The sequence below is a fragment of the Gopherus evgoodei genome, chromosome 1 (genome assembly GCF_007399415.2).
Source record: "Gopherus evgoodei ecotype Sinaloan lineage chromosome 1, rGopEvg1_v1.p, whole genome shotgun sequence".
Taxonomy (NCBI): domain Eukaryota; kingdom Metazoa; phylum Chordata; order Testudines; family Testudinidae; genus Gopherus; species Gopherus evgoodei.
Window position 1 is genome coordinate 94,989,366 of NC_044322.1, and position 26,829 is coordinate 95,016,194.

General features: G+C 40.4%; 1 protein-coding gene across 2 annotated transcripts in view; it reads right to left on the minus strand.

The window, feature by feature from the left end:
- The window catches only part of ABCC4 (ATP binding cassette subfamily C member 4), a 221,236-nt gene that overhangs the window by 180,912 nt on the left and 13,495 nt on the right, over positions 1-26,829 (minus strand). The window contains exons 2-5 of one of the 2 annotated variants that reach the window (XM_030567495.1): positions 20,005-20,137; positions 7,698-7,808; positions 1,106-1,226; positions 50-274 (exon numbers count right to left, since the gene is read on the minus strand). In XM_030567495.1, coding sequence (XP_030423355.1) covers positions 50-274; positions 1,106-1,226; positions 7,698-7,808; positions 20,005-20,009 — 462 coding nt within the window. In that variant the 5' untranslated portion in view covers positions 20,010-20,137. The remainder of the gene's footprint in view (positions 1-49; positions 275-1,105; positions 1,227-7,697; positions 7,809-20,004; positions 20,138-26,829) is intronic. The other variant, XM_030567487.1, reaches the window with a different exon arrangement.

Here is a 26,829-nt window from a genome sequence, read left to right on the forward strand (position 1 = left end):
AGAACAGCTAACATATACACATACATTTGAAAAATGAAAGGTTGCTTACCTTCCGATAAATCATGTGACATATCGCTACTCTCAATTTCATGCCAGCCCGTTGTACGTGATAAAAGTATAAGTGGTGTGTTATGGCTAAAATCAATGTACACACAGACAAAGCAGCTGCATAGCAGTAGGCAAAATTCAAAGCAGCAGTATCAAGAGGATCAAAAACTTCAAAATAATTAATAATTTTTCCCAAAAAGACTGGTTGAATTACTGTGAGTGTTTCCTAAATGAAAGAAGGGGGAGGGAGGGAGAGAAACAAATAGAAATAATTTATTCTGTAGTTTTCTATCCAAGTTTCTTCCAAGGCAAGTAAGAACTTTCTGGCATATCCTTCTTCCTTTATTATCTTGCTTTAAATACCCAGGCCAGTTTTAATTGCCATATAACCCAGAAGAAATGAACTTCTGTATTAACACATGTATTTTAATAGTATTAAAATTAAAATATTAAAAACTTTTCAAAAGTTCTCTAAGCCACCAATAAAATCTTTCATGTTGTCATAACAAGTTATGTAAGTACAGATCTCCTTTAATTTCTGAAGACCACATGGTGCTTTTTTGTGACGTAGTTACATTTTGAAAAAAGATTTTTTTAATAATTCATCCCACTAACCTACGGATACTGTAATGTACAGTCCAGCAGCAGATATGAGTTCAGAAACAACTCCTTGAAGAGGGAGAGGGGAGGGTTGGCAATATCACAGAGATAATGTGCTTTCAGTTATACCAGTGTAATCCCACTCTTATGCAGTTGTAACTGAAAGGAGACACTAACCCAGTGTTTTCAACTTCTAGTAGTCTGTGTGGCCCTACTGTATTTTTATGAGAGCGAGAGAGAGAGATGGTTAAGGAGAGACCTCCTGGTCTCTGACAAACAAAAATACAGAGTTTATAGCTGCTACTATCTGACAGAAAGAAATTATAAATGGGGAAAGAGTTGGGTCCCAGAATGAAATCACCAGTATTCATTAAAAATGCCTGTTGGACAAGACTTACATTACTATTGGGTAAAAAGATATCCAAAAATACATTGTATTGTATTTTCCATCTCTTACCTCAATCAATGTGAAAAATCCCAAAGCTAAATAGGATTTCCAATAACAAAGTAGGATTGCTTTTGTTAAATGTGGCGTTCTTGCTTCTTTTTTAGCTTTTTGCACCTCTTTATCCCAGTACCTAGAAAATAAAGTAAAATGAGACTGGCAGACAAGAAAAGTCTAACTTAAAAATCAACAGAAACAGAACATCATTTGCTAACGTAAAAGAGAGAGTTAGGTCTACAGTAGAATTGCCAAGTTATTTGGTCAATCACTCCACATCCTGCACAATTAAATACTTTCTCTTTAAGAACCTGACACCAAAATAATCTGTTTTGTTTTTTAATTTTATTTAATTTATTTGGCTCATGAAAGCTTGTGGTTAGTTTTACAGGCTCATTTTGTTCCTCTGTGCTCAAGAACACACTGATAATATCAAAAAACCTTGGACTAGCTGCTGATTTATAGAAACTTACAACAAAGGCCGAACTAGCAAGTCACAGTCCTTGGTTTGTTCTTAGCCTGGATCAGAGTGAGCCAGCTACCTAAGTTAAGGGCCAAGTCATAATAAGCCTTCCTGGCACTGGCCTGCACTGAGGTAGTGTGGAGATGCGCCACCTCAGCAAAACCCCTCGAGCTCCAAGAAGAACAGAGCAGCATGCACATCCACAGTTCGTTAGGTTGTGAAGCATGCTCTCTTATCTTCACCTGGTCATGTACTTAGGTGAAGGGGAAGTGGAATTTTTTTTATTATTATTTGCATTATATTGCCTCGGAGCCCCAGTCATGAACCATGACGCCATTGTGCTAGGTGCTGTAAAAACACAGAACAAATAGACAAGCTCGTCAGTTAAGGGACTACACTCTAAAAAGTGGACTCAAGAAAGACTCAGGGTGGAGGAAGGAGGATAACGCACAAGCAGAGAGAACAATGTGATGGTGGCAAACATCATCGAGTGGATTGCACCACCTGTGGTGCCTGGGCTTCCCCAGTATGTGCTCCTTCCTAAGGCAGGGACTGTGACTGTGCTTGACCTTTGCATTGTGGCTCAGCACCTGCACATGAGCAAGGTACAATCTGTTCAAATCCAAATCAAAAGACATTAAGAACACAAGTGATCATTCTGTTCATATAACGTGATCAAGAATACACCGGCACCACTCTACAATTGTTGAAACATGGGATTTTCACATAAGGTGCTCCCTTGTTTCTGGAGGTCAAGTGCATTCTGCTGTGCATCAAGACCCTGTTGGTCTGAAAACTGTGAATACACCAAGGTCTCAAACTTGTTAAAAGATGGCACACTAACTTTGGGCGTGTAGAATAGCCACCAGAAAGATATTATCTTGATTACTGAGATATTTTTTCTTATCTCAGGGGTTGGGGAAGAATTGGGTAAAATGACAAACTCCACAGTGCAGTTTGTTGGATTTTCTGGAGTTTCTATAAGCCTTAATCTCGCAGTAGTGACGGCTGCATGCTTAAGTAAAGTAGAATCAGAGGTTAAAAAAGGGAAAGAAGAAGTTAAAAAGTACTTAGACAAGTTAGCTGTCTTCAAGTCACCAGGGCCTGATGAAATACATCCTAGAATACACAAGAAACTGACTGAGGAGATTTTGAGCCATTAGCGATTATCTTTGAAAAGTCATGGAAGAGAGATTCTAGAGGACTGGAAAGGGGCAAATATAGTGCTCATCTATGTAAAGGGAAATAAGGACAACCTGGGGAATTACAGACCAATCAGATTAACTTCTGTACCCAGAAAGATAATGGAGCAAATGATTATTATCTTCTAGGTGATTACTTAAAGAGATAAGTAACAGTCAGCATGGATTTGTCAAGAACAAATCATGTCAAACCAACTCAATAGCTTTCTTGACAGGGTAACAAGCCCTGTGAATATTGGGAAGTGGTAGATGTGGTATATCTTGACTTTAGTAAGGCTTTTCATGCTGTCTTACATGACCTTCTCATAAACAAACTAAGGAAATGCTACCTAGATGGAGCTACTATAAGGTGGGTGCATAAGTGGTTGGAATACCTCTCCCAGAGAGTAGTTATCGTGGTTCACAGTCAAGCTGGAAGGGTATATCAAGTGGGATCCCGCAGGGATCACTTCTGGGTCTGTTCAATATCTTCATCAATGACTAAATAATGGCATGGATAGTACACTTATAAAGTTTGTGGATGATATCAAGCTTGTAGGGGTTATAAGTGCTTTGGAGGATAGGTTTAAAATTCAAAATAATCTGGACAAACTGGAGAAATGGTCTGAAGTAACTAGGATGAAATTCACTAAGGACAAATGCAAAGTACTCCATTTAGGAAGGAGCAATCAGTTGCACACATATATGGGAAACGATTGCCTAGGAAGGAATCCTGCAGAAAGGGATCTGGGAGTCACAGTGGATCACAAGCTAAATATGAGTCAACAGTGTAACACTGTTTCAAAAACACACACACACCATTCTGGGATATATTAGCAGGAGTGCTGTAAGCAAGTCACAAGCAATTATTTCACTCTATTCTGAATTGATTAGGTCTCAAATGGAGTAGTGTCCAGTTCTGGGTGCCACATTTCATGAAAGATGTGGATAAATGGGAGAAAGTCCAGAGAAGAGCAACAAAAATTATTTAAAAAAAAAAAAGAAAGAAAAATACCACCTAGAAAACATGACCTATCAGGGAAGACTGAAAAAATTGGGTTTATTTAGTCTGGAGAAGAGAAGATAGAGAGGATGTAACAGTTTTCAAGCACATAAAAAGTTGTTAGAAGGAGGAGGGAGAAAAATTGTTCTTCTTCACCTCTGAGGATAGGTCAAGAAGCAATGGTCTTAAACTGTAGCAAGTGTGGTTTAGATTGGAGTTAGGAGAAAATTCCTAACTGTCAGGGTGGTTAAGTGTTGTGTATTTGGTTGTCGTGGTAATAGAATCTTGTTGTTGCTATGGCAATTCAGTTAGATTATTAGGGGATAGCCCAGCCAGTTTTGGCTGGTTTTTGGTTAGTTCAATGTGTGGCCATAAATGGCTGCTTCTAAGGTTTTCAGTTCTCTGTGTCACAAGTGATTTCTTCCCAAAACTGTTGCCCCCAAGGATATAACATTAAGCACTGGAATAAATTGCCTAGGGAGGTTGTGCAATCTCCATCACTGGAGATTTTAGGAGCAGGTTAGACAAACAACTGTCAGGGACGGTCTAGATAACACTTAGTCTTGCCATGAGTGCAGGGGACTGAACTAGATGACCTCTTGAAGTCCCTTCCAGTCTGACGATTCTGTGATTCTATGATTTACGAATGACTCTCCTTGTGTGTTGTCAAGTAGAATAGAAAGTGAAAATGCACATATAGACCATAGATTCTGAGAAATATCCCATTATATCTATGCAAGTATTTTTCCTGACCACATGGAAAGGAAGTGCAATTATTGCAAGAGTCCCTGGAAAGACTTCACCCTCCTTTATAGTGAAAGCCCTGAACTGTACAAGGCATGTCAGTGGATTTCCACTCTGATTATAATGAGAACTTGCTCTGTCATAAACAGATAGCTAAGGGTTAATGTCTCTTTCACCTGAAGCACCTGACCCGAGGACCAATCAGGAAACCGGATTTTTTCAACTTTGGGTGGAGGGAATTTTGTGTCTGAGGTCTGTGTCTGTCTGCCTGCTTTCTCTGAGCTTTGGAGAAGTAGTTTCTGCTTTCTAATCTTCTGTTTCTAAGTGTACGGACAAAGAGATCAGATAGTAAGTTATATGGTTTCTTTTCTTTGGTATTTGCATGAATATAAGTGCTGGAGTGCTTTGATTTGTATTCTTTTTGAATAAGGCTGTTTATTCATATTTCTTTTAAGCAATTAACCCTGTATTTTGTCACCTTAATACAGAGAGACCATTTGTATGTATTTTTCTTTCTTTTTTATATAAAGCTTTCTTTTAAGACCTGGTGGAGTTTTTCTTTACTTCAGGGAAATTGAGTCTGCACTCACCAGGGAATTGGTGGGAGGAAGAAATCAGGGGGAGATCTGTGTGTGTTGGATTTGCTAGCCTGATTTTACATTCCCTCTGGGTGAAGAGGAAAGTGCTTTTGTTTCCAGGACTGGGAACGGAGAGGGGGAGTCACTCTGTTTGGATTCCCAGAGCTTGTATCTGTGTATCTCTCCAGGAGCACCTGGAGGGAGGAAGGGAAAAAGGATTATTTCCCTTTGTTGTGAGACTCAAGGGATTTGGGTCTTGGGGTCCCCAGGGAAGGTTTTCCAGGGGGACCAGAGTGCCCCAAAACACTCTAATTTTTTGGGTGGTGGCAGCAAGTACCAGGTCCAACCTGGTAGCTAAGCTTGGAGGTTTTCATGCTAACCCCCATATTTTGGACGCTAAGGTCCAAATCTGGGACTAGAGGTATGATATGGTGTGCAGCGTAGTGGGATAGAGAGAATCCAGAAGCCAGTAGGAATATTATATTTTTCTTTTCTCTGCTAGGGGCTTTTAAGCAGAGAGAAACAGTTTGGTTTTAAAAGGGAACCAGAGAGAATTTTTTTTCTGTACAAGGCATGTCACTGGATTTCCACTCTGATTATAATGAGAACTTGCTCAAATTGATATTCACTTCCACCATAATTAGGTTCTACTATGCTAATACTCTTGGAATTCTGCAATGATCTGCTGAATAGATGTTAAATACTACATTCCAGGAGGATTATCAATTTAATTACTATTCCGCTCTAGCTAACTCAGGTTCAAAGAAGCTGTCGCTACTCCTTGCTCCTTCTCCTTTACAAAGAAGTCCTTGCTTCCAATCTAGTCAAGAGCGACAATAAGACCTTTCAGAAGATTCCGTCCACCTCCCCCATAGCTGCCTCTCCTCATGTAACAGCAGGAAGTTAAGAGGCCATGCCAACACTCGTCTGGTAGAGAGGAGACAATCTTTCAGTAGGAAGCCCCCTACAGATATATTGAAACACTGCTTGTTTCAAGTTATTATGTAATAAAAACCTCTCTCCTATAATAGAGGTACTGATAAGGTTCCTGTAGGAGCCTCAAGAAAGAAAATTACCTGCATGAACTGTTATTCTCTTAAAACAGGTTATAATAAAGATACACTCTTGGTCTATGATCCCAGCACATGACTGGAACTGACTCTCTTAACCTTTAAGCCTACCTTGAAAAAGGATATTTATACCTACACTTGGAAGGATTAGATTTTTATCAGTAAATGTCAGTAGACAATTTATTTCACCCTACACACACACAAACCAACAAAAAAATATTTCCATTGATAACAGAAATTTACAGATAGGCAGAGTAAGAAAAATGCTGTTTGAAAACTTAGAAGTTTGATTTAGGTATATGTACTGTGTATACTTACACATGTGATGTTGATAAATTGTGTTTTAACAAATATAAAGCTTTAACTTTTTGAATCTCAGAGTCTGTCATTAAATTATTGTCTGATCCTCCCATAACTTCCCACAACTGTAAAAATTTAAAATCAATAAAAACTGAAAAAGGCTTAAAGCCCATAATTTTGCATGACTTATTTTTACAATTTAAATTTTCAAAGTGTTTAAAAATAAACATTAACATTAAACTGTCAAGTTATAAAAAAAATCAAGTTCTGCCAACCCTATTCATACCACTGGACCTATACCAGAGCAAAAATCCTAGTGAAGATAGGCCCTTAGATGTCCTGTGCAGCTAAACCCTCTCTATCAATCAGCAGCATATTTCACCTTTACTAAGGGAATGTTGTTGTCTCTACTAATTCAGTTTGTTCTGTTTTTCAAGCAAAAAGGTAGAAAGCACAAACTTGTTCCTATCTCTGTAAAGAGAGTAAGTTGCAGAATATATCTGTACCAAAGCATAGGATTGCTTTATTAATATATAATTATTGGAATGTCAGAGTATAGAAACTTCAATTCCAGGCATTTTGTAGAGTGCTATTCAAATGAAGCATCTTTGAAGAAAAAATGCTAATGTAAATCCTTTTACAGTAGCTCCTCACTTAACGTCCTAGTTATGTTCTTGAAAAATGCAACTTTAAGCAAAGTGATGTTAAGTGAATCCAATTTCCCCATAAGAATTAATGTAAATGGGGGGGGAGTTAGGTTCCAGGGAAATTTTTTTCACCAGACAAAAGACATTATATACATACACAGTATAAGTTTTAAATAATTTTTAAAAAACAATTTAATACTGTACTCACCAATGATGATTGTGAAGCTTGGCTGAGGCAGAGGCATAGCACAGTTGGAGTGCGTGGGCTTGCCCTCTTCCACCTGCCTAGTGTTCCAGCCTGGGAGCATGGTCAGGGTGCGGGGGGGCTTGCCTGCCCCCTGGCTGGAATGCCAGATGGGCAGAGTGGGGCAAGTCCCCACGCCCTGACCCTGGTCCCCAACAAGAGCGCCAGGTGGGTGGAACGGGGAGAGCTAAACAACATTATAAGGCAACATTGCAGGACTTTAAAGGATTATGTTCTCTAATAGGTCAGCAACCTAAGAGCAAAACAACATTAACTGAAAGGATGTTAAGTGAGGAGTTACGGTATATGTTTTCATCTCAGAGCTCTCATCTTCACAGTGAAGACGTGACTACATGAAGCGTTGATTTTTTCCTTACCATTGCAACTCCTCTCCAACCCTCTCTGATGAATCTTCAGCCAGCACTTTATACATATCATCTTCTTCAAGCTTTCGTTTGTGACCAGTAACAAATAAAGGATTCAACCACCTATTTAAATACACAAATTTTTATATTCAGTCAATGGAGCAGAAAGAGTAATTTACTTATGTATTAATTTGATTTCTCGGGTACTTACAAGCCTTCCCTACCCTATTACTGTGGTAACTGAGCACTTCAGTCTTTACCATATTTATCCTCACAACCCCTGAGAGGTAAAAAGTCACTCTGATTTTACAGATAAGGAACTGAGATACAGAGAGACTCAAGGTATGTCTACACTGCGATTAGACATCTGCGGCTGGCTTATGTCAATGTAGAAGTTGGGGCTCAAACTGCAGCCTGAGCTCCGGGACCCTCTCACCTCACAGGATCCTAGACCCTGGGCTCCCACCTTGAGCCCAAATATTTACACCGCAGCTAAACAGCCCCTTAGCTTGAGCCTCATGAGACCAAATCAGCTGACACAGGCCAGCCATGGGTGTTTAACTGCAATGTAGATGTACCCTAGGTCACTTGCCCAAGGTTACGCAGGAAGTCTGTGGCAGAGCAGGGAACTGAACACTGGTCTCTCAAGACCTCACCACCTTCCTTCCTCTCCACTGTCCAGACACTGGGTATTGTATACTCTTACCAGCATAGAAAGCACGAAATAAAGACTATTTTGACAATCAGTCCCTTTTAAAAGGAGTGGAATTCCGGCTAAGTAGAAGAGCTTAAAATTTCCCATCAATAAAAAAATTAGTCACAAAATTTACAGCAAGGAAATATACATTAGAAATGACACTTATGAAAATAAAGTCAGACAATAAGGTAAATTTGTATCGCTATGGGACACACTGTTATAATAATATTTTGAGACTAAAAAGAGAGATAGGAGTAATAACAATTCTTAAAATCTTTTAACAGTTTTATACAACAATTCTGGTGATATGTCCAATTAAATCTTTAAATGGCGGATATGGTCCAGAATTATCCCTGTTAGAGAATTTTCTTAAAACTGGAATCGCCTTCATAATATTTATCTTCCAAATGTACCAAACTCTACAAATGATAGCATGTAAACTAGACAAACCAAAATGTAAAACATTAAGCTAGAGACTGAAATCCCACACATATAGGAAGGAATTGTCCACTATCAGACAAAATATCTAAATCTCAAAAAACAAAAGAACTATATACTTCATTATCATCTCCAACACAGTCTTTCTGAATAACTTTGGGTAGTTAATTAAAGGGCTTGGAATAGAAATAGAACTGAGGGAATAACTGATTTTCTATTCAGTGGCAGAACTGAAAAATGCGGAAACAGGAAAAAAAAAATCATCATTTTGGGTTGAACCCCAAACCAGAAATTTTTTTAGTTTCTCACAAAAATGAAGGAAAAAAACCCTGAAAAAGTTTAATTTGAGTTAAAACATTCTGCTCAACCTGGAATTAATTTTTTGAGGGTGGGGATGATTTAGAAGTGTAAACATTTTATTTTGAAAATGTAAAAAAATCATGGGATAAGTCATGCATCAAAGTCATGAAATGGGCTACAAATTCAATAAAACATAAGGTATTCAAAAGTTTAACAAATGGAGGGGAGCACCAAAGATGTTCCTCGCCTGGGGTACTGTTTGGTCTAGGGCCAGCCCTGGTCTTTATTAAGTCCATAATTTCTGGTGTCTAGCCAAGTTATGAATTTATGTTCCCAGGCTTGTCTTTTGAAGGTGTTGTGCAGGTTTCCTTTGAGGAAGAGGACTGAGAGGTCAGATATGGCATTATCATTCTGTGAAAAGTGGAAGCTGAAGTTAGACAAATTCAACCTTAAAATAAGATGCAATTTCCTACCAGTAACAGTAATTAAACAATTTAACAGCATAGCAGGGGAGGTGGTGAACTCACCATCATCTGGAGTCTTTAAAATGAGATTAGATATCTTTCTGAAAGATGTGCTTTAATACAGCTGCTGGGAGAAATGCTACATGTGTGCCGGGGTATCAGGCTATTTGGTTGTGGTGGTCCCTTCTGGCCTTGGAGTCTGAATCTACTAATCCCCCTGTTCATTCTCGTCCTTCATGAGTCATAGAGAGAACAGAAAGTTCTGAATTGCCTTCAATATGGTCATAACACCAGCAGCTCTACATTATGACTATGACTATAATAAAATCTCATACTTCAGGACTTCCGCCAGTTGGCCAGAGGGATCACAAAGGATCTTTTTTCCCCAGATACACAACTGTCCAGATGTATTCAGGGGAGGTCATCTTCCCCTAAAGCCTCAGGGATGGCCATAACTGGAGACAGAACACTGACCAGAGCTCTGAGGTGGTAAAGACACTCTTCTTTCTCAGGTGTCTGGCTGGTGGGTCTTGCTCACGGTCAAACAAATTTGGGATCATGAAGGAATTTTCTCACAAGTCAGACTGGAAGGGACCTTGAGGGGGGATTTGCCTTCCTCTGAACCACAAGGCATAGATCACCAGCTAGGATCATCTGGGCTTCTTTCACAAGTTGACCCTTGACCTGATTTTATGACCTATGACACTGACTCAAGGGTGATTTTATGCTTGCTAGAGGTAAAATGACATTACAGAAGTGTAAGATTGACATGGAGTATATTGCTTATTAGCTTGGAACACGTGTGGAGGGCAAATATACAAACATAAGCAAATGAGTTATTAGGCTTGCTGTAACTGATAGGTGTTGTATGCCAGAGGCTGTGATTTAGCTAAATAGTGTAGGACTAAGGTTATATCTGATCTACAGTTATTTTGCACTGTCATTCTCAGAGACAAATGAGTAACCACAAATGGTACCACACCACGGGATTCTGCAAGAAAGAAGCTGGGGGTGAGAAGGGGGCTTTAGCAGTTAGGTTGTTACGCAATATCCAAGCAGTTAGACTGAGTGCCAATAAAAATGAGGTAGGATCAGAGGCTAAAATAGGGAAAGAAGAAGTTAAAAATTACTTAGACAAGTTAGATGTCTTCAAGTCAGCAGGGACTGATTAAATAATTCTAAGGAAGGGTAGAAGGGAGTACAGCAAAATAGAGACAATGGATTTCAGGAAGGCAGATTTTGGTAAGCTCAGAGAGCTGAAAGGTAAGGTCCCATGGGAATCAAGACTGAGGGGAAAAACAACTGAGGAGAGTTTCCAGTTTTTCAAAGGGACACTATTAAGGGCCCAAAAACAAGCTATTCTGATGGGTAGGAAAGATAGAAAATGTGACAAAAGACGACCTTGGCTTAACCACGAGATCTTGCATGACCTACAAAATAAAAAGGAGTCATATAAAAAATGGAAACTAGGTCAGATTACAAAGGAGGAATATAGGCAAATAACACAGGAATGCAGGGGCAAGATTAGAAAGGCAAAGGCACAAAATGAGCTCAAACTAGCTCTGGGAATAAAAGGGAAACAAGATGACTTTTTATCAATACATTAGAAGCAAGAGGAAGACCAAGGACAGGGTAGGCCCACTGCTCAGTGAGGAGGGAGCAACAGTAACAGGAAACTTGAAAATGGCAGAGATGCTTAATGACTTCTTTGTTTCGGTCTTCACTGAGAAGTCTGAAGGAATGTCTAACATAGTGAATGCTTATGGGAAGGGGGTAGGTTTAGAAGATAAAATTAAAAAAGAGCAAGTTAAAAATCACTTAGAAAAGTTAGATGCCTGCAAGTCACCAGGGTCTAATGAAATGCACCCTAGAATACTCAAGGAGTTAATAGAGGAGGTATCTGAGCCTCTAGCTATTATCTTTGGGAAATCATGGGAGACGGGGGAGATTCCAGAAGACTGGAAAAGGGCAAATATAGTGCCCATCTATAAAAAGGGAAATAAAAACAACCCAGGAAACTACACACAAGTTAATTTAACTTCTGTGCCAGGGAAGATAATGGAGCAAGTAACTAAACAAAACATCTGCAAACACTTGGAAGGTGGTAAGGTGATAGGGAATAGCCAGCATGGATTTGTAAAGAACAAATCGTGTCAAACCAATCTGATAGCTTTCTTTGATAGGATTACGAGTCTTGTGGATAAGGGAGAAGTGGTGGATGTGGCATACCTAGACTTTAGTAAGGCATTTGATACGGTCTCGCATGATATCCTTATCGATAAACTAGGCAAATACAATTTAGATGGGGCTACTATAAGGTGGGTGCATAACTGGCTGGATAACCGTACTCAGAGAGTAGTTATTAATGGCTCCCAATCCTGCTGGAAAGGTATAATAAGTGGGGTTCCGCAGGGGTCTGTTTTGGGACCGGCTCTGCTCAATATCTTCATCAACGACTTAGATGTTGGCACAGAAAGTACGCTTATTAAGTTTGCGGACGATACCAAACTGGGAGGGATTGCAACTGCTTTGAAGGATAGAGTCAAAATTCAAAATGATCTGAACAAATTGGAGAAATGGTCTGAGGTAAACCGGATGAAGTTCAATAAAGATAAATGCAAAGTGCTCCACCTAGGAAGGAACAATCAGTTTCACACATACAGAATGGGAAGAGACTGTCTAGGAAGGAGTATGGCAGAAAGAGATCTAGGGGTCATAGTGGACCACAAAGCTAAATATGAGTCAACAGTGTGAAAAAAGCAAACATGATTCTGGGATGCATTAACAGGTGTGTTGTAAACAAGACACGAGAAGTCATTCTTCCGCTTTACTCTGTGCTGGTTAGGCCTCAACTGGAGTATTGTGTCCAGTTCTGGGCACCGCATTTCAAGAAAGATGTGGAGAAATTGGAGAGGGTCCAGAGAAGAGCAACAAGAATGATTAAAGGTCTTGAGAACATGACCTATGAAGGAAGGCTGAAATAATTGGGTTTATTTAGTTTGGAAAAGAGAAGACTGAGAGGGGACATGATAGCAGTTTTCAGGTATCTGAAAGGGTGTCATCAGAAGGAAGGAGAAAACTTGTTCACCTTAGCCTCTAATGATAGAACAAGAAGCAAGGGGCTTAAACTGCAGCAAGGGAGATTTAGGTTGGACATTAGGAAAAAGTTCCTAACTGTCAGGGTAGTTAAACACTGGAATAAATTGCCTAGGGAGGTTATGGAATCTCCATCTCTGGAGATATTTAAGAGTAGGTTAGATAAATGTCTATCAGGGATGGTCTAGACAGTATTTGGTTCTGCCATGAGGGCAGGGGACTGGACTCGATGACCTCTCGAGGTCCCTTCCAGTGCTAGAGTCTATGAAATACATCCTAGAATACTCAAGGAGCTGGCTGAGCAGATATCTGAGCTATTATCAATTATCTTCAAAAAGTCATGGAAGATGCCCTTCCAAAAAAATTCCTCCACATCCCCGGGGGGGGGCACCCCACAGTTTGGAGACCTTTGATTTAGATAATGGCATAGAGAGTCAACTTAAAAAGTTTGCAGACAATAACAAGTTGGAAAAGGGTTACAAGTGCTTTGGAGAATAGGATTAAAATTCAGAATGATCTGGACAAACTGGAGAAATGGTCTGATGACCAAACAGGATGAAATTCAATAAGGACAAATGCAAAGTACTCTACTTATGAAGGAACAATCAGTTGCACACATACAAAATGGGAAATGAGTACCTAGGAAAGAGTCCTGCAGAAAGGAATCTGTGAGTCATAGCTGAACACAAGCTAAATATGAGTCAACAGTGTAATTTGCAAAAAAAGCAAACATCATTCTGGGATGCATTAGCAGGAGTGTTGTAAGCAAGACACAAGTAGTAATTCTTCCACTCTACTCCACGCTGATTAGGCCTCAACTGGAGCACTGTGTCCAGTTCTGGGTGCTACATTTCAGGAAAGATGTGGAAATTGGAGAAAATCCAGAGAAGAGCAACAAAAATTATTAAAGATCTAGAAAACATGACCTATGAGGGAAGATTGAAAAAATTGAGTTTATTTAGTCTGGAAAAGAGAAGCCTGACAGGAAACATGAAAACAGTTTTCAAGCACATAAAATGTTGTTACAAGGAAGAGGGAGAAAAATTGTTCTCTTTACCTCTGAGAATAGGACAAGACCCAATGGGCTTAAATTGCAGCAAGGATGGTTTAGGTTGGACATTAGAAGATCTGAGTAACTATAGGCCTGTTAGTTTGACATCTGTAGTATATAAGGTCTTGGAAAAAATTTTGAAGGAGAAAGTAGTTAAGGACATTGAGGTCAATGGTAATTGGGACAAAATACAACATGGTTTTACAAAAGGTAGATCGTGCCAAACCAACCTGATCTCTTTCTTTGAGAAGGTAACAGATTTTTTAGACAAAGGAAATGCAGTGGATCTAATTTAGCTCGATTTCAGTAAGGCATTTGATACGGTTCCACGTGGAGAATTATTAGTTAACTTGGAAAAGATGGGGATCAATATGAAAATTGAAAGGTCGATAAGGAACTGATTAAAGGGGAGACTACAAAGGGTTATACTGAAAGGTGAACTGTCAGGCTGGAAGGAGGTTACTAGGGTAGTTCCTCAGGGATCAGTTTTGGGACCAATCTTATTTAATATTTTTATTACTGACATTGGCACAAAAAGTGGGAATGTGCTAATAAAGTTTGCAGATGACACAAAGTTGGGAGGTATTGCTAACATAGAGAAGGACCAGGATATCCTACAGGAAGATCTGGATGACCTTGTTAACTGGAGTAATAGTAATAGGATAAAATTTAATAGTGGAAAGTGCAAAGTCATACATTTAGGGATTAATAACAAGAATTTTAGTTATAAATTGGGAATGCATCAGCTGGAAGTAATGGAGGAGGAGAAGGACCTCGGAGTATTAGTTGCTCACAGGATGACTATGAGCCATCAATGTGATATGGCCGTTAAAAAAGCTAATGCAATTTTAGGATGCATCAGGCGAAAGATAAGGAGGTGTTAGTACCGTTATACAAGGCACTAGTGAGACCTCATCTGGAATACCATGTGCCGTTCTAGTCTCCCATGTTTAAGAAGGATGAATGCAAGCTGGAACAGGTTCAGAGACAGGCTACTAGGATGATCAGAGGAATGGAAGACCTGTCTTATGAAAGGAGACTCAGAGCTTGGCTTGTTTAGCCTACCCAAAAGAAGGTTATGGGGGGATATGATTGCTCTTTATAAATATATCAGAGGGATAAATATTAGGGAGAGGAATAATTTAAGCTTAGTACCAATGTGGACACAACAACAAATGGACATAAACTGGACACTAGGAAGTTTAGACTTGAAATTAGACGAAAGTTTCTAACCATTAGAGGAGTGAAGTTCTGGAACAGCCTTCCAAGGGTAGTAGTGGGGGCAAAAGAGATATCTGGCTTTAAAACTAAGCTTGATAAGTTTATGGAGGGGATGGTATGATGGGATAGCCTAATTTTGGCAATTAATCTCTGATTATCAGCAGGTAAGTATGCCCAGTGTTCTGAGATGGGATGGGATCTGAGTTACTACGGAGAATTCTTTCCTGGGTGCTGGCTGGTGAGTCTAGCCCACATGCTCAGGGTTTAACTGATCGCCAAATTTGGGGTCGGGAAGGAATTTTCCTCCAGGGCAGATTGACAGAGGCCCTGGAGGTTTTTCGCCTTCCTCTGCAGCATGGGGCACAGGTCACTGGCTGGAGGATTCTCTGCAGCTTGAGGTCTTCAAACCACAATCTGAGGACTTCAGTAACTCAGACATAAGTTAGGGGTTTGTTATAGAAGTGGATGGGTGAGATTCTGTGGCCTGCATTGTGTAGGAGGTCAGACTAGATGATCATAATGGTCCCTTCTGACCTTAAAGTCTATGAGTCTATTAGTAAAAACTTCCTAACTGTCAGGGTAGTTAAGCACAGGAACAAATTGCCTAGAGTTGTGGAATTTTTGTCATTGGAGATCTTTAATGCAGGTTAGACAAACACCTGTCCAGGATGCTCGAGAGAACACTTAGTCCTGGCATGAGTGCAGAGGACTGCACTAGATTATCTCCTGAGGTCCCTTCCAGTGCTACAACTCTATGATCCTATGATTCTACATATAGGAATTAAGAAATAAGTGATACAAATCATTACTATGAATGCTTGATGCTTCGTTATGGACATCCCAAAGACCACATATGACATTCCACATATGGATAAGGGCAGCTATTGACCTTATAATCAGGGTAAAGGATCAAATACAGTATATATCCCTACTATTACCATAAGGAAGAGTACAAAATACCACACCCAGTTCCCATTTCTTCAGGTTCATCAGGTCCCCAAGAAAGTGAAAGTTGAATCGGGACCTGCCTTCTGATGGGCTTATAGACTATAAGGCCAGAAGGGACCATCATGATCATCTGCTCTGACCTCCTGCACATTGCAGGCCATGTAACTTCACCCAGCCACTCATGTAACAGACCCATGACCTTGGGCTGAATTACTGAAGTCTTTAAATCATCATTTAAAGACTTCAAATTACAAAGAATCCACCATTTACAGTAGTTGAAACCTGCAAGTGACCTGCATGCCCCATGCTGTAGAGAAGGACAAAAAACTCCCAGGGTCTCTGCCAATCTGACGCAGGGGAAAATTCCTTCTCATCCCCACATATGGCAGTCAGTTGGATCCTGAGCATTTTGGCAAGACCCACCAGCCAGAAACCAGGAAAGAATTCTCTGTAGTAACTCTGAGCCCATCCAGTGTCCCATCACTAGCCATTAAGGATATTTGCTACTAACAGTTGCAGGTTAGCTACATGCCATCGTATCATCCCCTCCACAAACTTATCAAGCTCAGTCTTGAAGTGACTGAGTTTGTGTGTCCTCCCATCCCCGTCCTCTGAGAAGGCTGTTACAGAACTTCATTCCTCTGATGATTAGAAACCTTCATATAATCTCAAGCCTAAACTTGTTGATGGCCAGTTTATATCCATTTGCACTTGTGTTAACATTAGCACTTAACTTCCTCCTCCCCCTCCCTGGTACTTAGCCCTCTGATGCATTTAAGGAAGGCAATCGTACCTCCCCTCAGCCTTCTTTTTGCTAGGCTAAACAAGCCAAACTCTTTGAGTCTCCTCTCATAAGGGAGGTTTTCCATTCCTCTGATCATTTTAGTAGACCTTCTCTGCACCTGTTCCAATTATAATTCATCTTTCTTCAACATGGGAGATGAGATCTGCACACAGTATTCCAGATGAGGTCTCACCAGTGCCTTGTATAATGGTACTAACACTTCCCTGTCTCTACTGGAAATAGCTCACCTGATGCATCCTAGGACTGCATTAGCTCTTTTCAAGGATGCAGCACGTTGGCAGCTCATCCTGTAATCTACCAATGCACCCAGGTCTTTCTCCTCCTCTGTTGCTTCCAACTGATAAGTCCCCAGCTTAGAGCAAAAATTCTTGTTGTTAGTCCCCAAGGGCATGACCTTGCACTTTCCACTAATAAATTTTGTCTCATTTCTATTACTCCAGTTTTCAAGGTCGTCCAGATCTTCTAGTATGATATTCTGGTCCTCCTCCTTATTGGCAATACCTCCTAGCTTTGTGTCATCTGCAGATTTTATAAATACACTCCCACTTTTTGTGCTAAGGTCACAAAAAATGTCTAAAAAATAAAAATGTTAAATAAGATTGGTCCCAAGACTGATCCCTGAGGAACTTCATTAATAACCCCCCTCTAGTCTGACAGATCACCTTTCAGTTCCTTTAATCAGTTCCTTATCGACCTTTCAATTCTCATATTAATCTCCATCTTCCCTGATTTAACTAATAATTTCCCATCTGGAACTGTATTAAATGCCTTAGATCTACTGCATTTCCTTTGTCTAAAAAATCATTTTTCTTCTCAAATAAAATATCAATTTGGTCTGGCATGATCTTCTTTGAACTGAATTGTGTAACTGCATGAAATAAAACTTCTAAAATCCACCTGTCCAATGTTAACAACTCCCACTGGTAATAAAAATGGGACAACCAGTCCCCAAACTGTGGATAAAAAATGTCCAAGTGGACTGGCTTGAAGTGCTGTGTCCTCATGTCAAATCTGATGTCTCAGAGGAACTGCAGAGGATGAAGACAATGAAACTTCCCTGTTATTATTGAAAGTTTTAAATTTCTTTCTCTGTGTAGTCAGTATTGTGGTGTATAATTTTGAGGTTGGAAATGACATGCTCTTCTCTGATAATTATAATGAAGTGAAGGAGATGAAGAAGGTAGATGTTGCCTTTGATACTTGTATAATAAGTCGAATATGGCCTCTTCCCTGTATTAAAGAAATTTAAAAGTCCAATAGTAGATCTTACATTTTTCATTTTCTCTAGTGGTTCATCAGTTTGAATATTAAACAGTCCTTCTCCTTTAAATAGAAGGGGGATGTTATTGAAAGAGGCCCTGAGCATCCTCTGCTCAGGCTGAGACTACACCTCTTCTCCAGTATAGGGGATTAGAGCAGTGGCTCTCAAATTTTTTTTTTTTTTTTTTACTGGTCACCCCTTTCACACAAGGAAGCATCTGAGTGCGACTGCCCTTATAAATTAAAAACACTTTTTAATATATTTAACACCATTATAGAAGCTGGAACAAAGCGGGGTTTAGGGAGGAAGTTGACAGCTCGCGACCCCTCATAAAAACCTTGCGACCCCCTGAGGGGTCCCAACCCACAGTTTGAGAACCCCTGCATTAGAGGATTGTGAATGAGTGCCAAGGCACCACACTGATGAGGAAGTCACCAGAGAGGAATTGTGAGTAGGCTTAGCACCCGCCCCTCCAGCTCTGTCAATCATGTATGGTAGGGAAGAGGCCTTTAAAAAGGAGGAAACTGCAGGAAGATGAGAGAGGAGATCACCCTGAGCAAGAAACTGCTGGAGTGATCCCTAAAGCCACAAAGGGAACTCCCATCCAAGAGATCTCCAACTCTGACCCTACAGGGAGTGCAGTTCTCCCGATGTAAGCCTCACAATGAGGCCAGGTGGCTGACTCTTCAAAAACTGCTAAGCAAGCAGCATCGAAACAAGAAACTATTGTTGGCCTTTTTCCTTTTGAGTTGGCTCTAGGACATTATTCTCAGGACATAGACATTTCTTTTTTCTTTTTTTGATCCCCATCTAAAGATACTTAAGAAGATCCACAATGGGCATGGTCCCTACTTTGCAAGGACTAGGAAACTGGTGTCTGTGTATAGGCCACCCAGGGTAGATAACTGAGCATGGCCAGAGTCTCCCTCCATCTGGAAAAAAAAACCTAAGGGGACTCTCTTACAAGGATCAAGGACACCACTCTGGAAATAATCCAAGAAGTAACCTGTGTCCTTACTTCTTGGATTCACCTGGCAACCTGACACAAGCTCATGAGATGTACTCCTTTATAGGAGTACAGCTCCTCAGAAACACTCCTGTACATTGTGACTGGAAGAGGGACTCATTATCTGGACCAACAGTTATAAAATGAGACTATCCTACAAACATGGACTTGATGGACATAACTGCTTTCATACTCTCCTTGGTATGTTACCACATGACATATCTTGGCCATCCTGAGTCCCATATAAAAAAATCTTCTCTGGGATTCTAAGATCACATACAGATAATCTGTGGCTTAATAGCTTCAAGGTTGTCCAGGGAAATGTTTGACTTCTTCCAGAGCCAATTACAGTGATTACGCTGACATTTTGACAGGTGGGGGAACCTCAATGTAGGTGATTAGTCTCTGAAGAAACAGTAACTATACATAAGTCATTTTGCAGGGGGGAGAGTAGGCCCTGAACGTTCTGTGGCCTTAGGGTTCTGGGACCTGATTCTCCTCACACAACAGTTTCACATCAATGTAACTTGTGGGCCAAATTCTGCCTGCACATGCGTGCAACTCCTATTATCTTGAATGAGACTTGCACCTGTGTGAGGACAGAAGTTGAGTTAATTTTCTGCTACAGTAACTCCTCACTTAAGGTCATCCTGGTTAACGTTGTTACGTTGCTGATCAATTAGGGAACATGCTCATTTAAAGTTGTGTAATGCTCCCTTCTAACGTACTTGGCAGCCACCTGCTTTGTCTACTGCTTGCAGGAAGAGCAGCCCGTTGCAGCTAGGTGGTGGGCGCTTTAAACCAGGGTGGACCAGCAGCCCTCCTATCAGCTCCCCTCTCCCCTAAATTCCCTGTGCAGCAGCTGCCTGCAGTTCAGCTGTGTCCCTCCCCCCACTGCCACGTGCTGCTCCTGCCCTCTGCCTTGGAGCTGCTCCCCGAGACTCCTGCTTGCTGTGCAGGGGGGGGGCAGGGAAGGAAGAAAGGGGCTAATGACAAGGTGTCCCCACCCCCCCGCTCCTGTACCCCGCTTACCTCATCTTCCATAGAGCAGGGCGGACAGACCAGGACTCAGGGAGTTTGCAGCAGCTGCCTCTCGGCAAACTGATCTAATTAGCAAGGCAGCATACTTAAGGGAAATGTGCATATCTCCCTCCATTCCTGCTGCCTTGTGTAGAGAGAGAGAGAGTTAACCCTTAAGGGCTCAGTCAACTACTAGTTCATCATTTAGCAGTAAGGGAAACATCCCACCCTCTGACTCTTCCACCTCAACCAAGCTTCACAATCATCATTACTGTGTACCAGTATTAAATTGTTTGTTTAAAACTCATACTGTGTGTGTTTATATATATACATACATACATACACACACACACACATATATACACACATATATATATATACATACACATACATATACATACATACACACACACAGTCTTTTGTCTGGTGAAAAAAATTTCCCTGGAACCTAACCCCCTCATTTACATTAATTCTTATGGGGAAATTGGATTTGCTTAACATCGTTTCGCTTAAGTCGCATTTTTCAGGAACATAACTACAACATTAAGTGAGGAGTTACTGTACACTAGTGTAAGAGAGAAAAGAATTAGGTCCCTGTTATGGTTTTTGGAATCAATACTGTCAAGCCAGGTGTTTTCTACACAGAAGAATAGGATCCTATCTCCTAAATCACAAAGCCCTGCTATTGTGAGGTTTGACAGTGTTCCAAAAGGCGTTTCTTCCCTGACTGGAAAGAACTTATTACAGAGAGACTGAGCTGGCAATGGTCCCTCAATCTAGGGATGGTGGATCAATACACTACTTGGACAGTGAGTATCTGCTATATTGTGCTCAGCAACTGCTAGTATTTTAAAACGGTTTTCACTTCGTAGGAGAAGTCTGCAGAGTTTTCCAGAAATTGCATAAAGGATTTGTTATTACATGCATAATTAGCCTGTAGAATTCACTGCCACAAAATATTGCGGAGATCAAGCATTTAGCAGGATTCAAAAGAATAGTAGATATTATATGAATAATAAGGACATCCATCATTACATTAGACAGTATAAAAAAAGAAAGATGTAAACTACTAACTGCCTGTTTAAGAAGAAATTCCCCTTGTCATAAACAGATCGCTAAGGGTTAATGTCTCTTACACCTGGAAAGAAGTAACCTGAAACACTTGACCAGAAGACCAATCAGGAAACAAGACTTTTTCAAATCTGGGTGGAGGGAAGTTTGTGTGAGAGTCCTTTGTTCTTGGTCTTAAGCCTGTCTCTCTCTCTCGGCTATGAGAGGATTTCTGTTTCCTGCCTTTCCAATCTCCTGTTTCCCAGTTGTAAGTACAAAAAGATAGGTTTGTTTTTTTGTATTTACATGTGTGTAGTTGCTGGAGTGCTTTGAATTGTATTCTTTTTCAATAAGGCTGTTTATTCATATTTCTTTTAAGCAATTGACCCTGTATTTGTCACCTTAATACAGAGAGACCATTTTTATGTATTTTTTTTCTTTTTATATAAAGCTTTCTTTTTAAGACCTGTTGGAGTCTTTCTTTAGTAGGGGACTCCAGGGAATTGAGTCTGTGCTCACCAGGGAATTGGTGGGAGAAAGAAGTCAGGGGGAAATCTGTGTGTGTTAGATGTACTAGCCTGACTTTGCATACCCTCTGGGTGAAGAGGGAAGTACTTGTGTTTCCAGGACTGGAAATAGAGAGGGTGGAATCCCTCTGTTTAGATTCACGGAGCTTGCTTCTGTGTACCTCTCCAGGAACACCTGGAGGGGGGAAGGGAAAAGGTTTATTTCCCTTTGTTGTGAGACTCAAGGGATTTGGGTCTTAGGGTCCCCAGGGAAAGTTTTTGGGGGGACCAGAGTGCCCCAAAACATTCTAATTTTTTGGGTGGTGGCAGCTTTACCAGGTCCAAGCTGGTAACTAAGCTTGGAGGTTTTCATGCTAACCCCCATATTTTGGATGCTAAAGTCCAAATCTGGGAATAGGTTATGACACCCCTTAGCAGATTATTCTATAACTATCCACGACAAGGATTCTTGCACCTTCCTCTGAAACATCTGAGGTGAAATCCTGCTCCCACTGATTTCATTAGGGCCAGGATTTCACCCCTGGACTTTGTCACCAAGACAGATACTAGACAGAGGCTGCTCAAGACATTCTGATGCCCTAGGCAAAACTCCAGCATGTTGCCCCCCTCCTCACAGGCCTAGGGTGACAGATTTGGCCTGGCTGCCCCTCAGTCATGACGAAGAAGCGGCTAGGCCAAATCTGCTATCCTATGGAACTGCTCAGTTTGCCTACAGCTAGTGTACGCCCTGATATCAGACTAATCTGACCACTCTTCTGATCCAATATGGCAATTCTTCTGTTTCCATGCTCTTTATTTTCAAATTACAGAGACGTTACTGCCTGTGGGGCTAAAATACCTAACAAAAGCCACATCCGGTATGTTTCCACAAACTTTAATTCCTCATGCAGATGGCTTTGGAAATGACATTTTTCCAATTCTCCTTAAGCCTATTTGTAAATTACTTTACAGGAATCATCTGTTTATACTCAGTGTCCAGCTGTTTTTCAGGAGTTGGGTAAACAAAATTGTTTCTGCCCAATTTTTTCCCTTGCACTCAGATTTTTTTTTCAAGTAGTTTCTTAAGGCACTGCCTTAAATACTGAGCTAAATATACAGCATGCATTGTGTGCCCTTTAATTATCAGCTTTGTAATTTGATTACAAAAAGCAATAAAGTTTTCTGGCATTATTTGTTCTTTGTGTGGTTCTATTACCTTCTACCTTAAGTGCCTGCATGCTTTCTTTTACTGACTATTCCTTTATTCATTTATTGAATCAATGGTCTGGCCCAGTTTGGAAAAATCTAGTGTTATTTACCATTTGGTTGTTTTTATCCCCAGAAGTATTGAGAGAAACTACAACTTCATTGTTCTTATATACAATAAAGTGTGTGACTTCTCAGTAAGTAACTTGTAACATTCCTAATTTTTTTGTTATTCCTTTCTAGTTTTCTTTAATAGGCTCACCTCGTCTCTTTCATAACTTTAGTTTCTGTGTTGGGGGATGTGGGATAAAAAATATCGACTATTAACACAGTAAATGGAATGAGCTATGTCATTTTTATAAAAACTCTTGTGGTTTGTAGTTTGTCTGCCACTTGTTCCTATTTACTGCACTCTGTTTAAAGAATCCCTTGGGGCTTGAAAAAAAAGATTTGCTTTTTGCTGGCACTACAAAAGAGGTTATTACATTCAGTGTAAAACTTTGTATTTTAAAGCCTTTGAGACTCAGCAATGCCCTTTGGACTTGCAGTTACAGTGCCAGGCTCAAATACCCCTGAAGCCTTAAAAACAATTATTTTGTCCATGGCTGTTCCACAATAGGGCCTGATCCTCCAATCTGCTGAGCACTATCACTTAGTGGTGTTGAGCAGAAGTAACATAGCCCGTGATTTCCATGTTACCCCCCAGTTGTGAGGTACCATTACCCTGGCAAACCCCTCCCCCTCGTATGCTCCACAATATCAAAATGGCTGTACATGCAGAGTGAAATGTTAGAACAGGGGTGGGCAACCTATGGCATGCATGCCAAAGGCGGCACGCAAGCTGATTTTCAGTTGCACTCAACACTGCCCGAGTCCTGGCCACTGGTCCAGGGGGCTCTGCATTTTAATTTAATTTGAAATGAAGCTTCTTAAACATTTTAAAAACCTTATTACTTTATATACAACAATAGTTTAGTTACAGATTACAGACTTATAGAAAGAGAACTTCTAAAAAGGTTAAAATGTATTACTGGCATGTGAAACCTTAAATTAGAGTGAATAAATGAAGACTCAGCACACCACTTCCGAAAGGTTGCCAACCCCTGTGTTAAAAGAAGTTCTTTCAACTGCCTTGCCCTCCACTCAGAAATCCAAACCTTCAAGCCCTCGATAACATTCTGTCCCTTTTCCATGGGTCAAATTACACCTTCTTGCGGCAAATTGGCGACCTCAGTTTGTGTTCCTGAATCACAGCTTTCATTTAGGGGTGGGGTGGGGGTTCTCTAACCCCTATGGTTACTAAGAAAATCTTCAGAATGTGAACAAGGGGTAAAACAATGCAGTGTTATTTGCCTGAATCTACAAACTGCCTGAAATCATAACCCTGAGAGGTGAAACCCACCTCTATTCATTTCAGGGTATTCTGTTTTATATCTTTATCAGTGATCTGGAAGAAAATATAAAATCATTGCTAGTAAAGTTTGTACATGGCACAAAAATTGGTGGAGTGGTAAATAATGATGGGGATAGGTCAGTTATTCCAAGCGATCTAGACTGGTCTGTAAAGTGGTCTTATATGAACAACATCGGTTTTAATTTAGCCAAATGCAAGGTCAGACATCTAGGAACAAGAATATAGGTTACACAGATGGAGTAACCTGGAATGCAGTGACACTGAAAAGAACTTGGCAGTAACAGCAAATAATCAGCTGAGCATGAGCTCCAAGTGCAATGCTGCAGTTAAGAGAGACAACACAACCCTTAGAACACAGGAATATTGAGTAGGGATGGAGTATTACCTCTATATGTGGTGTTATTGAGACCATTAACTGGAACATTGTGTCACGTTCCAAGATCCACACTTCAAAAATGATGTTGAACAATATGAAAGGTTCAGAAATGAGCTACAAGAATGATTTGCAGTCTGGAAAAATATACCTTACAATGAGATACTTAAGTGCAATATATTTAGTTTATCCAAGAGAAGGTTAAGAGGTGATTTCATCACAATCTACAAGTACCTACACGAGGAAGAGATTTCTAACAGTAGACAGCTCTTTAATCTAGCAGAAAAAGGCATAACAAGTGTGACAGGTTGGATCACAGAACCCAACTTGGGTGCTGCCACCTGATATGCCCAGACTACCTCTGCTCTTGTTTTCCTTGCCAGCTCAGAACTCCAGCACCCTGTCTTCCTGAGCCAGACACTCCCGTCTGCTCCAGCAAAGACCTAGGGTCTCAATTACTTGCCCCAAAACTGCAGGTTTACCTGAAAGCAGCTAACAGAAGTGTTCTTGTCTTTAACACCCAGATGCCCAATTCCCAATGGGGAATAAAACCAAATAAATCCGTTTTACCCTGTATAAAGCTTATGCTGGGTAAACTCATCAATTGTTCACGCTCTATAACACTGATAGAGAGATATGCACAGTTGTTTGCTCCCCCAGGTATTAATACATACTGAGTTAATTAATAAGTAAAAAGTGATTTTATTAAATACAGAATGTAGGATTTAAGCGGTTCCAAGTAGTAACAGACAGAACAAAGTAAGTCACCAAGCAAAATAAAATAAAATGCACGAATCTATGTCTAATCAAACTGAATACAGCTCAGGTGGTAGCTAGGGGATTGTTCATGATGGCTCATCTCTGTTCTGTGCCAGCCATTTATATATCTTTTGCATAAGGTGGGAATCCTTTGTCCCTCTGGGTTTCCATCCTCCCCCCCACCACTGGAAAAGGACCAGGTTAAAGATGAATTCCAGTTCAGGTGACAATCACGTCACTGTAAGACCCCAAGCCTTCATTCCTCCCAGCCTGATTCACAGGAAGGCTTGCCTGAAAACAAAGCCATCCAGTCAACTGTCCTGTTGATGGGAGCCATTAAGATTCCAAACCACCATTAATGGCCCACACTTTGCATAATCACAATAGACCCTCAGAGTTATATTTCATATTTCTAGTTTCAGATACAAGAGTGATACCTTTATACAAATAGAGGACCACACTCAGTGGACAATAAGCTTTGTAATGATACCTTGCAAGAGACCTTTTTCCATGAAGCATATTCCAGTTACATTATATTCACTCATCAATTTTTTATAAAATCATATAGACTGCAACGTCACAACAAAATCTAGCGGTTGCAAGCTGCAGCCAAAGTCAGACTAGAAATAAAATTCAAAATTTTCACAGTGAGGGTAATTACTAGAACAACTTGACATAGGGACAAGGTGGATTCTCTAGCACCTGAATCAGGACTGAAAGTCTTTCTAAAAGATATGCTATTGCTCAGAACGAAGTGTTGGGCTTGATGCAGGTAATATTGTATGAAATTATATTTCCTGTGTTGTGCTGGAGGTCAGATTAGATGATCATAATGATGCCATCTCGTTAAAGGCCTGGTCTACACTACGCTGTTAAACCGATTTTAACAGCGTTAAATCGATTTAACACTGCACCCGTCCACACTACACTGCTCTTTATATCGATTTAAAGGGCTCTTTAAATCGATTTCTGTACTCCTACAAAATGAGAGGAGTAACGCTAAAATCGATATTACTATATCGGATTAGGGTTAGTGTGGACGCAAATCGACGTTATTGGCCTCATTATTTTACAGTAGCTACCCACAGTGCACCGCTCCAGAAATCGACGCTAGCCTCGGACCACGGACGCACACTACCGAATTAATGTGCCTAGTGTGGACGCGCACAATCGACTTTATAATATCTGTTTTATCAGTTTAAGCTAATTCGAATTTATCCTGTAGTGTAGACGTAGCCTTAATCTGTGAAAGGAGCTGTTGATGCTGAAGCCTAACAGTGGTAATTTAAATATTAATTATTTCATTGATAAATTAAGCATGCAGAAAAGAGACGGCCAACCATAATATGGAGATCTGTACAATCTACTGCAATAGCATCACACTTTGTCTTAACTTTGCACTTTGTATCGCACTTTGTCTTAATAAGTGACTGGCGTGTAGACTGCGGACAGAATTAGGAGAACATTCCCTCTGCCACCCACCCACATTTGACTTTGTTCTCTCCCCTCTTTCTTTCCAGACATGCAGT